Source organism: Toxotes jaculatrix, chromosome 4 (genome assembly GCF_017976425.1).
Source record: "Toxotes jaculatrix isolate fToxJac2 chromosome 4, fToxJac2.pri, whole genome shotgun sequence".
Taxonomy (NCBI): domain Eukaryota; kingdom Metazoa; phylum Chordata; class Actinopteri; family Toxotidae; genus Toxotes; species Toxotes jaculatrix.
Genome location: NC_054397.1, coordinates 13,784,607 through 13,799,379, shown reverse-complemented (window position 1 = coordinate 13,799,379; position 14,773 = coordinate 13,784,607). Strand labels below are relative to the sequence as shown.

The 14,773-nt window shown below is 39.3% G+C and overlaps 1 protein-coding gene and 1 gene segment (V, D, J or C); both read right to left on the bottom strand.

Annotated features, from left to right (window-relative positions):
• Positions 1–1,348: 1,348 nt before the first annotated feature.
• Positions 1,349–3,802, bottom strand: LOC121180820. Of its 6 annotated transcripts, none has more exons than XM_041036473.1 (5): positions 3,723–3,802; positions 3,142–3,540; positions 2,235–2,407; positions 2,002–2,063; positions 1,349–1,670 (listed from the first exon to the last, which is right to left on the bottom strand). In XM_041036473.1, the coding sequence occupies exons 1-5, from the start codon at positions 3,757–3,759 to the stop codon at positions 1,526–1,528; spliced, it is 816 nt and encodes a 271-aa protein (XP_040892407.1). In that variant the 5' UTR covers positions 3,760–3,802; the 3' UTR covers positions 1,349–1,525. The 6 variants fall into 6 exon arrangements, 4 of the variants coding, with proteins under 4 accessions (XP_040892407.1, XP_040892408.1, XP_040892406.1 ...); XM_041036474.1 differs by having other exon boundaries at positions 2,235–2,375; XR_005893970.1 differs by having other exon boundaries at positions 2,002–2,375; positions 2,947–3,540.
• A 7,422-nt stretch (positions 3,803–11,224) lies between these two features.
• Positions 11,225–13,623, bottom strand: LOC121180769. The segment is given in 5 exon segments: positions 11,225–11,364; positions 11,465–11,526; positions 11,684–11,824; positions 13,048–13,367; positions 13,548–13,623. Coding segments are annotated over 4 exon segments (555 nt in total).
• Between the last annotated feature and the right edge of the window lie 1,150 nt (positions 13,624–14,773).

Genomic DNA, 14,773 nt, shown 5'->3' with positions numbered 1-14,773 from the left:
CGGATGCTGCTCCGGCCGTTACCGATCCTAGACAACCCAAACGGCCCTCGGTCCGGCTCACGACAAAAGCAACAGGTAAGAGTATATGTTTCTCACAGGAGTGCTTATACAACAACGCTTTACATTTGTTTCACACTGTGATGGTATGGTATGTGGCTTGTATACGCGTGTGCGCTTTTTGATGGTTGAAATGGGGCATACTGGTGCACCCTGTTCCGTTCTTGGCAGATGGATTGTGATTGTGAATGTGATGATTGCTTTTAAATGAAGCTGAACTTTGTTAATCTCACACTTCGCTATATTGTTGGTAACATGATGCTTATTTAGGTTATGCAGGCTGCCTGCTGTGTGGCATTGTGCAGATAGATTATAGTCTATAAAAACGGTTATGGCTGATCAACAGATCACTTTTTGCTTTGGTTCTTGTAAACATTATACCCCATTTAATGAAGATTTTTGAATACACTACTGAGTCAAACTATTGCCTTCCTGCCTCCAGAGTACTCCAGAGTGTTGCTGGCCTGTGACAATAATTTCGAAAACGTTTTTGTCTTTCCTTGCCCATGGTTTGCTGGGATTATTGTGTGTTTTTGTTGGCACCAGAAACTCTCCAGGATTCATCTGAATAAATGCAGTGCTGGAAGGTGAAGCACCTTGTCATTCTTTTTTTTTCAGACCTTGGCTTTTGTTTATGTCTATGGCAAAATTGACTTGTCTTACACCCTTCTTCAGGAGAGGTCAAAAGTCCAACATCACTTGTTGTGTAAAGAACAACTTTATGTCGTTGATGCTGTTATGATCCTTCTAGCTCTATGGTCTTTTGTGGTTGAACCCTGTCATGCCTGTGCAGCTAGTCAGTCACATGATCAGCACTAAGAACCACGAAGAATTAACATGATCATTTTAGCTGACAGATGTACTGTTATCCTGGGTAACGGGTAACGGGGCTTTATTTTGTCGTCTGTTGTTTGACGTGGTGTTAAAGTATGCTTTGTTCTCTCATCATGAGTTCATTTTCAAGTATCGCTGAAAATTGTGAAGACAGACACCAACACCTTCTGCAGCCCACTAATCTTCAAACTTCAGTCTGCCCTCATGAGGGGCTGTTTGTCAGTGTGGGTTTCCTGTGGGCTTGATCACATGGGCTACACAATATAGTCACACAATAGGTAACTTCATTGTCACTCTCTCTTGGAGGAAGAAGTTTTAAGTGTATACTTATCATACTAATTGCACTGATTCGAAAAAATGAAACTCTTTATCTCTCGTCTGCTTACACTCTGGTTACTCTGCTGGTTTCATTGATTGCTAAATATTGCACATGTATATATTTGGACAGGAAACTTGACACAGATAAAATAGTTTATTTTGAAGTAAACACAAACTAAAACAAAGCAAACTTTATTTCATATCCATACATTTTCATGTATGTATGATAATGATTGGAGGTATTGATTGTTTCTATGCTGGAGAACATTACATGTCTAAAGGACAGAATGGTCTCCTAAGTATCAGAACAAATTAATTAATTATACAAAGTGGTAGGCCTTTTACATCTGACAAGTGTTGATGGCAGAATAAGTGGCGACGTCTGAACTCTGAGTTTCCTTCTTCTTAGATCTCTGTGATGCCTGACGGATTTCCAGTGCAGCATAACACACATCTTCATCCTAAGATGTGCCATATATTTTGACATGTATTATTCTTAACCAAAAACATGTATCGATATCATACTCATTCACCATGAAGCACTTTTAAAGTATTTTAAAATAGAAAGATGACTGTAGTAAAAGTTAAATGAACATAACCAGCAGACATTTCCCGTCATCAACATTTTGACTTGTCATAGTTTGAAAAGCTGTTACATTAATGATGCCTTTCATTTGATTTACTGGATACTGTGATACTGTGATACTTTTGTTTGACAATTCAAAATGTCTGGTGTGGCTGAGGTCTATACATACAGTATGAAGAATGACTCAACTACCTCCTGTGAATTACCTTATTCCCCCTTGTTTGGTCTCTGTTGTCAAGTCTTTCCCTGCTGGCTTTTGGTCCTTTAGCTGCAGGAATAAATACAGCATCATCAGTATAACCCATCCCACGGTACGATAAAAGAAGACCTGGATAAAAAACAATAAGCTCCAAAAGAGAAACTATTCTGGCCATCGAAGTAAATACAATGAACTGAAAAAAGAAAGGATGTGTGGATAAAAGTGACGTGCTGTAGTTACCTGTTTTTTGACAAAGGTGATAAACAAAGAGGGAGGAGAGGAGAGAAGAGAAAACAGCAGAAGCTGGACAGAGAGAGAGCAGCAACCTCCAGCACACACCACAGTCTCGTGGAGTCTCATGTTGATGAGGCACACTGGTGTCTGGATAAAACACGAAGCTGTGACTATTAGCTCTGTTGGAAATATTCAGATAATTATTGTGGGCCATATTCAGAGACCTTGAGATATTGAGATTTTAAAATGCTACGATGAGTTGTAACTATCTTGATGCAGATTTCCAGATACTATGTACAGTATGCCGGTGGGTACTATAGTTTCCTTAATATAATGTAAATGCACATCATTATAAGAGCACTACTGAGACGGGATCAGTTAGACAAACCGTTAAATTCACTGCATATTAACATTGTCAATATACAAAAGTAGGCACACAACCCTGTCCACAGTTTTGGTGTTGGGCTGTTTTTCATCTAAGTTGTATAATGGTATTTTAGACAGTATTGTGCTATGGACTTTTTTTCAATGTCCTTCCTTGCTTCAACATGACAATGCAAAAATTGACATTCACAAAGAAATGGTTTTGTGAGTTTGGTGCAGAGAAAGTGTCCGACTCAGAGCCGTGACCTTAAGCCCATCCAGCATCTTTTTAACGAAGTTTAAAACACGTTTAAAGTTGAGAGCCAGACCGTTTCACTGAACATCGGTGCCTGACCTCACTCATGCTGTCTTGGCTGAATGGGAACAGATTCAGCCAAGATCTGCTGCCAGGTTGTAAAATGCTGTGGGCAGCATGGCACTGGAATGAAATATTCTGCAACTGCAAATGAGAGTAACATTCAGGAGTCCACATACTCATGGCCATGTAGTGCAACTAACACACAAAGACAACACATAGGATGATACTCACTGATTAGGATCCTGGTTGTGTTGCCATATTGGTAAACATAATGAGGAGTCAGTGTTTCCAACCTGCTCTGCTCAGTTCCACAGTAGTAGAGACCCTCATCCAAATCAGTAATGTTCATGATCTGCAGGTCATAGGATTCAGAAGAGCTGTTCCACACCAAGTGGAAACGAGGAAGAGGATTCAGAATATCTGCCTCAGTCTTGTGTTTCCATGCATCAGGTTGTAACATTGTCTTTAGCACAAGAGATGGCTGGTTCACGTGAGAACAGTTTCTGTACCACACTATGTACACTCCAGTAGAACTTTTACAGTCACAGTAGAGAGTGATGTTGTCTCCTGCTCCGAATGTCATCTCTGACACTGATCCAGAAATCCAATCATGACTGCAAGAAGCAAGTCCTGGAATAAAAAAAAAACATAATCACAAAGCAAGTTGAGATGTTATCAGAGTAACATTCTTTCACAACACTCTGAATTCAGGTTGCTGCTCATCACAGCAGCACAGAGAATGTAGGCATGTATTCATTATCAAATACAGTTAATTTAATAATTTAGTCCTCAATAAGGTTACTAAATCTTACCCAGGAGAACGAACAGAAATATCTGCTGCCCATCCATGTGTGATGATGACCTAGTTTAGAAAGATGAGAGAACAGGTCTCACTACTGGATGTCATGATCAGCGAGGACTTTTCCATTAAAGGAAAGGGAAGTTGTGATTGGTTAGTTGACTGGAACATTTTTTTACTGTATTTTTTTTTTTCTATACTCTGGTGTATAGATTCAGCAAAATTTCCTTCGAGTGAACTTTTAAGAATACACCTTTTTAACTGAGGTGTTGTTACATAATGGGCTAGATGGAAAGAACGACAATGTTAAACAACATTTGTTTTGATGACGCAACAAATGGAACTTCCAGCTGGCGAGTGAATACTTGTGCCTACAGTAGTGCTTTTGTATACTGTACAGTATAATTGGTCTTGGTGTGTTAGTGATGGGTTTATTTATTTATTCATTTTTTTCTATCCATATAAACCTGAAGTAGACAACTTTCCAAAAAACAGAACAGTATGAGAAAAAAGGTGCATCACTGGTGAGCTGGTCTACCAGAGGGAGAAAAAAAATGTCTACACAAGCATTAAATTGATCATATTTAGTAGAAAGTCTGGCTAACGTAATGTCTTTATGAAAGAATTTTTTTTTTGTTGCTAATGTGACACAGGATGTAAAGTACTACAGTTTTACTGTGCTTATCACATTTGAAGGATTAAACCCTACCCTATTTAGAAATATCTTTGAGCCCTGATGAACCTTTTCGAACCAAACTGACCAGAAACCAAGGCTGTTTTTTGTAACTCCAGCAAAGCTCATATTACGACATCTGTACTTTCAGTCTCTGGTAGCACATCTCACCTCAGCGGATATCTGCCTGAAGGGGTGTGATGAGGGTTAGGGCTAGGTGGTGTCGAACCTCTGGTGATGAAAGGTACATGCACACATAACAAGGTGTGATATGCTCAGCAATCACTTTTGCTCTGTTTTACTGTTTATATCTTATGCAGGTTTAAGTGTGAGGTTTGAGTCTGAATGAGGACAAAGAAGCCTACTTTTGTTAAATGAAATTTGGGTTTATTCCTGTGTTTGCTCTGACTGACACCGTGGATCATGTATTTTACATATCAAAGAACATCTTTTTATTTCCAAATGTCCAGGTCAATTTGTTGCCACAGATTGATACAGTGTGAGACTTTGTAGACTCACTGATAATATTACTCAGTCTATGAGTCTAATAATAATTTTCAAATATTTCCCTCAGGAGCTGGTAGAGCCCCTGCCAGAATCAGTAGGAGAGAGGTGGGCTTCATTTGGTGGATTGAAACTTGACTTCAAATGACAAATGATGTCTGCATCTTCAGGATGTGCAAATAGGCAGTCGTTTGCTAACATGTTCACTCTATCGACATTACAAGGTGATAATATGTCAGTTTTGTGTTTACAACTTGTTGTAGTGTTGCCCCCAGGTGGTTAAAAATGAAGTTGATGCAGGTTTAATATGACTTCACTGACATTGGTATCTGTGCTTGGAACAACAATGTGCATCTCTCTGCAAACAAATTGCACTCAGTATGTGTACACAGTGTGTGTGCTGTCTGTGGTCCAGTGTGTGTGTGTGTTTACTTTTCCACTGATAAAGAATGAACACCTTCAGCAGGCCACTAATCTACGACTTCTACGTCGTCATCCACCAGCTACAACATTAAAAGTAATGCTTACATGTTATTAGTAATAATAACCTGTCACACTACCCCCTCATGGTTTTATGGTTGGGAAAGAGAAGTTGAGCAGCTTGGGTCTACCAGTCGCCATTGTTTCCATAATGCAAAACGCATGGGTCCCCCTCCACTTCCAGGGCAGTGGAGACATCGTGTGTGTCTCTGAGCTTGTCCACTGTTGGATATAGTAGCTTTCCTGTTGGGAGTGTTTGACTTAGGTTGTGCTCTGTGTACCGTGGGTGTGTTTGAGGCTGCACCAATGAAAATTTTAACCGCTTCACAGCCAGGAGCCATCAGCTTGCAAAAGCCTTCCTTTGACGTCTGTTGAATAAGACCCCTCTTCCAACAGTGGGACCTTGCATTTGAGCCCTTGGAGCAGGCAGGCCTACATGCTATATTGATGAGCATAGCTTAGTTTAGTTTAGCTGGGCTTAGCTTGGCTTAACTTGGCTTAGCTTGGCTTAACTTAGCTTAGCTTGGCTTAGCCTGCAGTTGCCCATTTTGAGGTAAGTTTGCTCACACAGCTTGACATGCTGTGACAGTTTCTAGACATTATTTACACCATCATTAAAATAAATTGCAAATGACATCCATGGAGGGGGTGTCATGTAATGTTTCTGTGGTATTGTAACAGTATTATGTACTGACACGCTCTTGTCTGTTGTGGCACAAATCACATGGTTTTGTTGCTGCTTAAACAAGAAACATGTTCCTTGCCAAATAGGGTAACCCCTAACCTTGTTAGACCAGGGATTTGGATTTTTTGAAACTGAATGGCAAAAGGGTCAGGACGAATACTGTAGGGTAATTTTAAGCAATAAGAAAATCCAGCAGCTGTAGTAAATTTAGATTTAAGATGTAATGCTTTGTTTTAGGGGTGGGCGATATGGCAAAAATATCATATCACGATTTTTTTATGGTAAAATCATGATCACGATTTTATCACTGTTCATTTTTACAGTGAAGTTAATTTAGAACCAAACTATTCTCTATGCAAAAACTTATATATAAAAAAAAAATCTTTCCACCGTTTGCTACTTCTCTCATATGCCGTGCTTTTATAAAAGGCTTGTGTTATAGTTGGTTATTTCTGTGTAATGTCTGTTACCACTGGCTGTTGTGTGGTCGGCCTCGCTGCTTGGCTCTGAGTAAATTGTTTCGGATGCTGTCTCTTCAGGTGGTTAAAGAGGTTTGTTGTGTTGCCATCCGAAACACGAACCTTCTTTGTGCAAACTTTGCAAATGACAGTTGTTTGCGCTTTGTTATTTGAAGAAAACCCAAACCAGTTCCATACGTCTGAAGTGGAGTTCTTTTTGGTGGACCAACTCCAAGCTTTCACTGTTGTTGTCGGCCATGGCTACCTGCTACACCTTGACTAAAACAGCGAGGCTAGTAAAAAAAAATCAGCACTGCTCATACTTCGCCATGATTGGTTGGTCATGTTCACGTGAAGTGGGCTTTTAGTTGCCCAAGGAAAAAAAAACTTTTCATGCGTCTGTGCGCAAGCATAGAGCTGCAATTAGACGATAGACGATAATACGATCTCTCTCCTCTGGCAGATCATCAACACTTTCTAATCCTTCACGATCTAATATCGTTATATTATACACCCCTACTTTGTTGTGTAGTTTGGATTGGCCAGGTCAGCTTGGAGTCAAACTTTTTCTTTAAGGCCTGTATGTGGTCTATGACTGAACATCTCCACTAGAGGTTAGCAGAGTTTCACTAGGGCTTACCTTGCAGAGATTATGCCATTTGCACCTCTCTTCTTTAAGTCAAAATAAAAAATGTCACAAGATGTTTATTTAGATATTCAGATGCAGACAAACAACATGTCTTGAATATAACTCCACTAATCATGAAACCACACTACATCTGTCTGCAAACAAATCACGCCCCAAGTGCAACCATACCTTGTATGTTCACACAAGGGTAGGATGTGGTCACTGACGTGACACAGATTCAGAAAAAAACTGCATCTAAATGTAGCTGAGGAGGCTACAGAACTGCTAAACTCAGACCACCATTTGACTTGACTGCAGTTATATATGTTCTAGCAATAACTAACTAAATAACTGACCATTGCTTTCAGGTAGCCAGCGGAGATTGCTACCATGTCGCATGTACCATTTTGTAGCATTTTAGTACAACAAGCTAAAACATTTTCTTGAATTGAACTCAGTTCTACTAACACTCACTTCTGCTCATATGAGGGGCTGTTTCTCATTGTGGGTTTCCTGTGAGTTGGTCATACTTGGAATTGTGTCAGGCCATGGGTGAAGGGTACATGAGCTGATGGTTAACCTGAGATAAAAAACAGGAAATTGCTTGTAAACAGCCTTCAGGTCTTGTTGCAGAAATCATCACTATCAATCATCAGTGCCTTTATGAAATTTTATAAATCGGTTTCAGTCAATAAAATGTGAACCTGAAGCTAAACTGTAATCAGCAACATCAAAACAAGGTTTCTATCTGGATGTTTATACATCCAATTCACTCTGTGTAAATATTTTTCGATTAATGAATTCATATACACTTTTAACAGGGGGGATAGAAAATAATCTGAAACAGTAAAAAATAGTGCGAGCGGAGATTAAGGTAACTGGTAAACCTTGATGTACAACCTCTGTGTGCACAAGTTAATTAACCAATACATTTGAAATGTAACAGTTTAGATCCCAGTAGTATAACAATAACCATTTATTAACAAGGGATTACTTAAAAGTTTTTACAGGGAAAATATTAATATCTCCAAGATAAGCTTTGTTTGCATATTAAATATTTATATTTTCTTGGTTTCATTACAGACGAGTAGCACCTATGGCTTCATAAGCTAAAGCAGAACAGTTTGTTTTGTTAAACTGTGCTCATTACATGATACATGGATTGATAGGTGGCAGAACAGGCTCTAAAATCTGAACTCTAGGTTTTCTTCCTCTTTGGTCTCTGTGATGCCTACTGGATTTCCAGTGCAGCACAACACTGAAAAATGAAAGGAAATGAAGATGGCAGGATGGGGAAAGTGGATGATAAAGTGAGTGGCTAAAGGTAAGATATACACTACATTTCTGACAGAGGTGATAAACGAGAGAGGAGAGGACATAAAAAGCATGCAGAAGACACACCACAGTCTTGTGGAGTCCCATGATCAGGTTCGCTGGAGTCTGGATACCAATACTGATTTTAGCTGCATTGTGTGGTGGACATGATGTTTCACCTGCATACATTAATATAAGTGCACATCGGTTTGAGTTTACATGAGTTTACAACTGTGATGTACATTTAGTCAAATCATGATGTTTGCTATCGCTGCTATCACATTGACATATATATATTTCAGGCTAAAAACCATCTTGTTGTAATGTGGTCATTACAGTAAATGTGTCTGTTGGTGATGTAGTCTTTTTTTTTCCCACCTTGATGCCCGCCTTGATGTGAATTTCCCTTGGGGATGAATAAAGTATCTATCTATCTGATCGGTTCAGGTCCACAATAGCAATGACCCTCATCAGAGTCAGTAATGTGCATGATCAGCAGATCACTGAATGCAGAGGACTGGTTCTCATGAGAACAGTTCCTGAATTGTGCTATTCTGTGTCCAGCCCAGCCATCGGCAGGAGGGTCCCCCATATGAGCCGGGTTCTGCTCAAGGTTTCTTCCTATGAAAAGGGAGTTTTTCTTTGCCACTGTTGCCTGTGCTTGCTCTGGGGTCAGGCTCTAGGTCTCTGTATAGCGCTTTGAGACAATTTTTGTTGTGGAAGGCGTTATATAAATAAAATAGAATTGAATTGAATTGTGTTCTCCACTTGATAATTTGCCATCACCAGACAGGGTAATGTCTCCTGGCCTCACTGAACAACGATGATGACCACATTTCCTGTTTACTAATGTCATAACCTGAGCTGACGTTTGCATCAGACGAAGTGCGAGCGGTGATTGGCTCGTTCTTTTCTTCTGTGGCTGTTCTTCTGTGGATGTCACTGATCTTACGATGTCATGTTGTGGTCACTGATCTGACCTGATAGAATCAAAGACACATTCTACCTCCAAATGTAGCTGTGGGGTCAGGCTCTAGGTCTCTGTATAGCGCTTTGAGACAATTTTTATTGTGGAAGGCGTTATATAAATAAAATTGAATTGAATTGAATTGTGTTCTCCACTTGATAATTTGCCATCACCAGACAGGGTAATGTCTCCTGGCCTCACTGAACAACGATGATGACCACATTTCCTGTTTACTAATGTCATAACCTGAGCTGACGTTTGCATCAGACGAAGTGCGAGCGGTGATTGGCTCGTTCTTTTCTTCTGTGGCTGTTCTTCTGTGGATGTCACTGATCTTACGATGTCATGTTGTGGTCACTGATCTGACCTGATAGAATCAAAGACACATTCTACCTCCAAATGTAGCTGTGGTGGCTGCAGAGCTGCTTTAGTTCTGACTTTGCTGCACATGCTCTAACATCACCCTGCTCAACAGTCAGTGACGACTTACACCATGTGAATTCTTTGTAAAGTTTATGATTCTGATTTGAAGCATTTTTGAGTTAAAACAATGTTCTAATTCGATGGTTTGATAAGTGTGCTTGTGTCTGTACTAGTACCTGACTACTGTGAGTCTGTTCGCATGTTAAGTCATATGAAGGTCTGTTTGTCATTGTGGGTTTCCTGTGAGCTGTGCTCGTCACAAGGTGCTAAGTAATGTGCTCGCAGTTGGCTTTATAGTCAGCTCTGTATTTTCACAGTACTTCTTGGAATGGTCATGACAGGGGCATTCTTACATAAATAAGATAAATAGTAGCTATCTTTGGTTTTTGTGTTTGTCCTCTACACAGTGATTTCTTCGAATTGTATTATCGGTAGCAGAATCAGTTCCTACATAGCAAATACTTTGTGTAATATCAAACTGTACTGGTGAAGGGTTGGGGCTGATGGCTAACTTGAGATCAAAACAGGAAATTGCCTGAAAACAGCTTTCGTTTCTTGTTGCAGACAAACAGCCATCATGACCATTATGAAACGTTCCACATAGATTTTAATCAAAAAAGAAAAAACAATAAAACAGAGTGAAGCAAATAATTGTTTTCAACCACAAACGCACTTCCTTTTTGCCTGGGATTTTTTAAAATTTTAATCTTATTTTAATCCCAGAAAAAAAAAAATTTGAGTTTGAAGCAAATTGTTTCCTAAAACAAATGAGCATTCTGTACCCGTGGACGTCCAAAAATCTGTGACCAGTCATGAAAAAGATTCAATCCTCACTGACTGTTACACCCATAACATGTAGTCATTTTTTAATCATCAGCAGTGGCTCCATGGATACAAGCTACACCATCTCAGCTGCATCAGAGCCAGCAGTGTTGTATCCAAAAGTACAGTGAGGCATTTATTTAAGTTCGTAGACCCCCGTGGTGTTGAGCAAAGACGGAGATGTCACCTGATACGATGCCTCTATATTATTACAGGCAGTCCAGCTCGGAGGCATCCAGAAGCTTTTATGCATGCACCTGTTTATGTCCCTTAATCTGGTCGGTGAGGAATGAGTCGGACATCCGGAGGGTCAAAGTCATTCTTCCTTCTTATTGTACTTTTATTTATGACAATATTGTACACTGAGCTCAATCACAGCAGAATGTGGTCATGTCTCAAACCAAGCATGAAGTAGAACTTCATCAAATTGTGTAAATGAGCCAAATTCCTCAGTTTGTCAGAGAATAACATAAACGTATCTTATTAAAACATGAAAATCATCTTATTATAACAGTAAACTTTTGACATTATAATTCTCATCTGTTTTTCTTTTCCTGGCGTGGCAGCAATACGCTTCTGTTCTACATCCTAGAAGTATTGATGGCAGAGTAGGTGCTGTAGTCAAAACTCTTTATTTTCTGCTTCTTTGGTCTCTGTGATGCCTGACGGATTTCCAGCGCAGCATAACACACATCTTGATCCTAAGATTTAATATTTTCTGATTAGAATCATGTTCATATACTGATTCCATTCAATCATTACTATCCACTGTTAAAAAGAAAATAATATGCAGCAAATTACCTGATTCAGTCCCGTTTGGCCTTGATCGTCAGGTCTTTCCTGATCAGCTTGAACTTCTTTAGCTGCAGAAATGAATAAATCATTACACAGAGTTTTACAAAATACATAAAAAAGACATGTATCTGCATCCGGCTTTCTTAATGGTTAAATGAATTTTATACATTGATTGTGAAGGATATTTCTGAGATTGAAAGAAACAGTGACATGTACACCAGATACCTTTTTTCTGACAGAGCTGATAAACCACGAGAGAGGACAGGAGAGAGGAGAGTAAAGCAGAAGCTGGACACAAAGTGAGTAGCAGCATCCAGCACAAATCAGGGTCTGGCTGAGACTTTGGTTGAAGAGTTTCACTGGAGTCTGGATCAAACACAAAGTTGAGTCAGTTACTTTTTTTAAAGTCTGATCTCACAAATCTGTGACAACTGAAACACGTGTTTTTTCATTTTTCTTGTACAAAGTGCATTAGTTGTTCCAGGACAGCATAGATACACCATTGTTTAAGTTTGTGGAGAACTCAAGTTTTCATTGCGCAGAAAAGACAAATCCTTCCAGACCCTTCCTCAGTATTCTGTTGACTTGTTAATAGACCCTTTTCATCTTTGGCTCTATTTCACCATTGTCTTTAATGATATATTCTTAATTATTCTTGTTTACAAGATTTTCAACTAATTCAAACAAATATGCGACTACATTTTTTCCCTGTTTGGGCCTGTTTATGTCAGATCTGAAATGTAAATTTATGTCACAAAAATTAGGCAAAATATTTGGTGCGCATTTTTAGAACAACTCACAACATTTCAGATTCATGAGGCATGTTAGGTCTGTGAACCTAGAGGAAAACTATCATAAACCACATCTTCTCCATATTGGGCGTTCTAGGTGCAGTTAATTTTTACATACAGTGCACATTAAGATCAGCACATTTTACAAATGAGCAATGATTATTTAGTCTAATGGTTACAATCACTTTAACTACTCCCACACACACAAAGGACACTTACTACATATGATCCTCGTTGTTACGTTGCCATAACTGTAAATGTTTCTTTGAGTGATGTATTCTCTTTTATCCACCTTCGTCTCTTCAGTTCCACAGTAGTAGAGGCCCTCATCAGAATCAGTGATGTTCATGATCAGTAACATCAGATTAATGATTCATAATTATTCTTGTTCAGCTAATTCAAATAAATGTGCAAATGCATTTTTCCCTGATTGGGCCTGTTTATTTTAGATCTGAAATGTAAATTTATGTCACAAAAATTAGGCAAAATATTTGGTGCGCATTTCAGGACAACTCACATTTCAGGTTCATGAGTTCTGTGAAGTCTACGAACTTGGAAGAAAGCTATTATAAACCACATCTTCTCCATATTGGGGGTTCTAGATGCAGTTAATTTTTACATGCAGTGAACATTAATATTAGCAAAGTTTTTCAACTGTACCATGACCATTTAGTCAAATGGTTACAATCACTTTTACCACTCTCAAACACACAACGGACACTTACTACATATGATCCTCGTTGTTACATTGCTATAACTGTAAATGTTTCTTGGAGTGATGTATTTTTCTTTATCCACCTTCTTTTCTTCAGTTCCACAGTAGTAGAGGCCCTCGTCAGAATCAGTGATGTTCATGATCAGCAGGTCATAAGATTCAGAGGAAGAGTTCCTCAAAACCTCAAACTTCGAGCTCAGAGGATCAATAGCGTCAGTGTATCCTGAGACCTTTGTTTGACGAACAAGAGTTGGCTGGTGCTTATGAGAGCAGTTTCTGTACCACACTATGTATACTCCAGTTGATAATTTGCAGTCACAGTAGAGAGTGATGTTGTCTCCTGGTGTGACTGTCACCTCCAATACTGATTGTGAAGTCTGATCCTGGCTGCAAGAAGCAACTCCTGAGATACAAACACAATTGTAAAAATAGATCGAAATTTGCACATTGTTACAGGATTTCATGACAGAAAGTGCTGGTTCCCACTAAACTTAACGACAACGAGAATGTAGATATAAATTATTTTGAAAACAAAACCTAATAAACGTAATTTTGTAACAAAATATTTTATCTAAAGAATTACCTAAGAGAATGACCAGAAAAATGCACAGCCCATCCATGTGTGATGATGACAGAGTGTTGACAGACTGCGAAGTAGATTTTACTGACAGATATCAAGACCCTCGCATACTTTTCCTTTAAAGGAAACGTAAGTGGTGATTGGCTAGTTGAGTGGAACATTTTGCTCTGTGGTTGTTTTCTATGGGTGAGATGGTAAATTACATTTTACATTGATGTTTCCTTCCTGAAACTTGATAGCACATACAATCAGTTAAAACCCCGGCAATACCTTTTGTCTACTTGTGCAGTGTATTTGGTCCGACTTATTACAGATATGGAGATTATTATAAGCATAAACCAAAAGCAGGCCATCCTCCAATGAGGCAAGGTATGAGATAAAATGTGTGGATTTATGGTGCAGAACTTCAAATCCAGCCTCTTCAAGAGAGACTGTCCTGGGAAAACTATTGTCATCAATGATAGAAGTTGGTATTGTGGTTATCTGATGTTCTGTTCATCCACTTCAATTTGAAATATGCAATTTTTTTCCCTTTCTTTGTTTCTGATATCATATATCGCCTAGCTTTCCTTGACACATCCCAACTGACTTGGAATTGAGCGCAACTGCACGTGCCACTTGGACCGCCTTGTTTCCCCCCATTAACAACGGCAAACACTCCAGAACCGTAAAAAAAGAAGAATTTCACAGAATGTGAAATTAATGTACTTGTATCTGAGACATAATGTTGTATTTGGTGGTCTTTCCTCTGGCGTAAGTAGTAAAACACAGCTACTCCGCAGGATGAATGAATCATGAGTTGAACCAGGCCAACGTCCCACTACATTTGTGAGACACATTTGTGCATCACAGATAGCTTTCACATTAATAGAATGAAAATGCTTCTGATTTACATACGCAAATTCATTTTCTGATGGTGCCTTTATAGCAATGTGAGTATAGTCAATCGCTTCGATTGCATTAGGAAATCGGCTCTTTGCTGAAAATTGCATTGTTTGCCTGTTCAGCCACAGTTTAGGGAAATTTAATATATCTGGGTGTCATGCGGATTAGGCCGTCCCATATGGCTGGCATGGCGTGGCTCAGGGATGACTGAGAGATGCCTGACCTGTCAGCCTTCTCCTGCTGAAAGGCTCCTGTTGCTAGGAACCTGAGCGTGGTGAGGACTTGTACTGGCACTGGCAAGGTGCAACTTCTCTGTAACGCTGGGGCCAGTTCAGTGCAGAGAT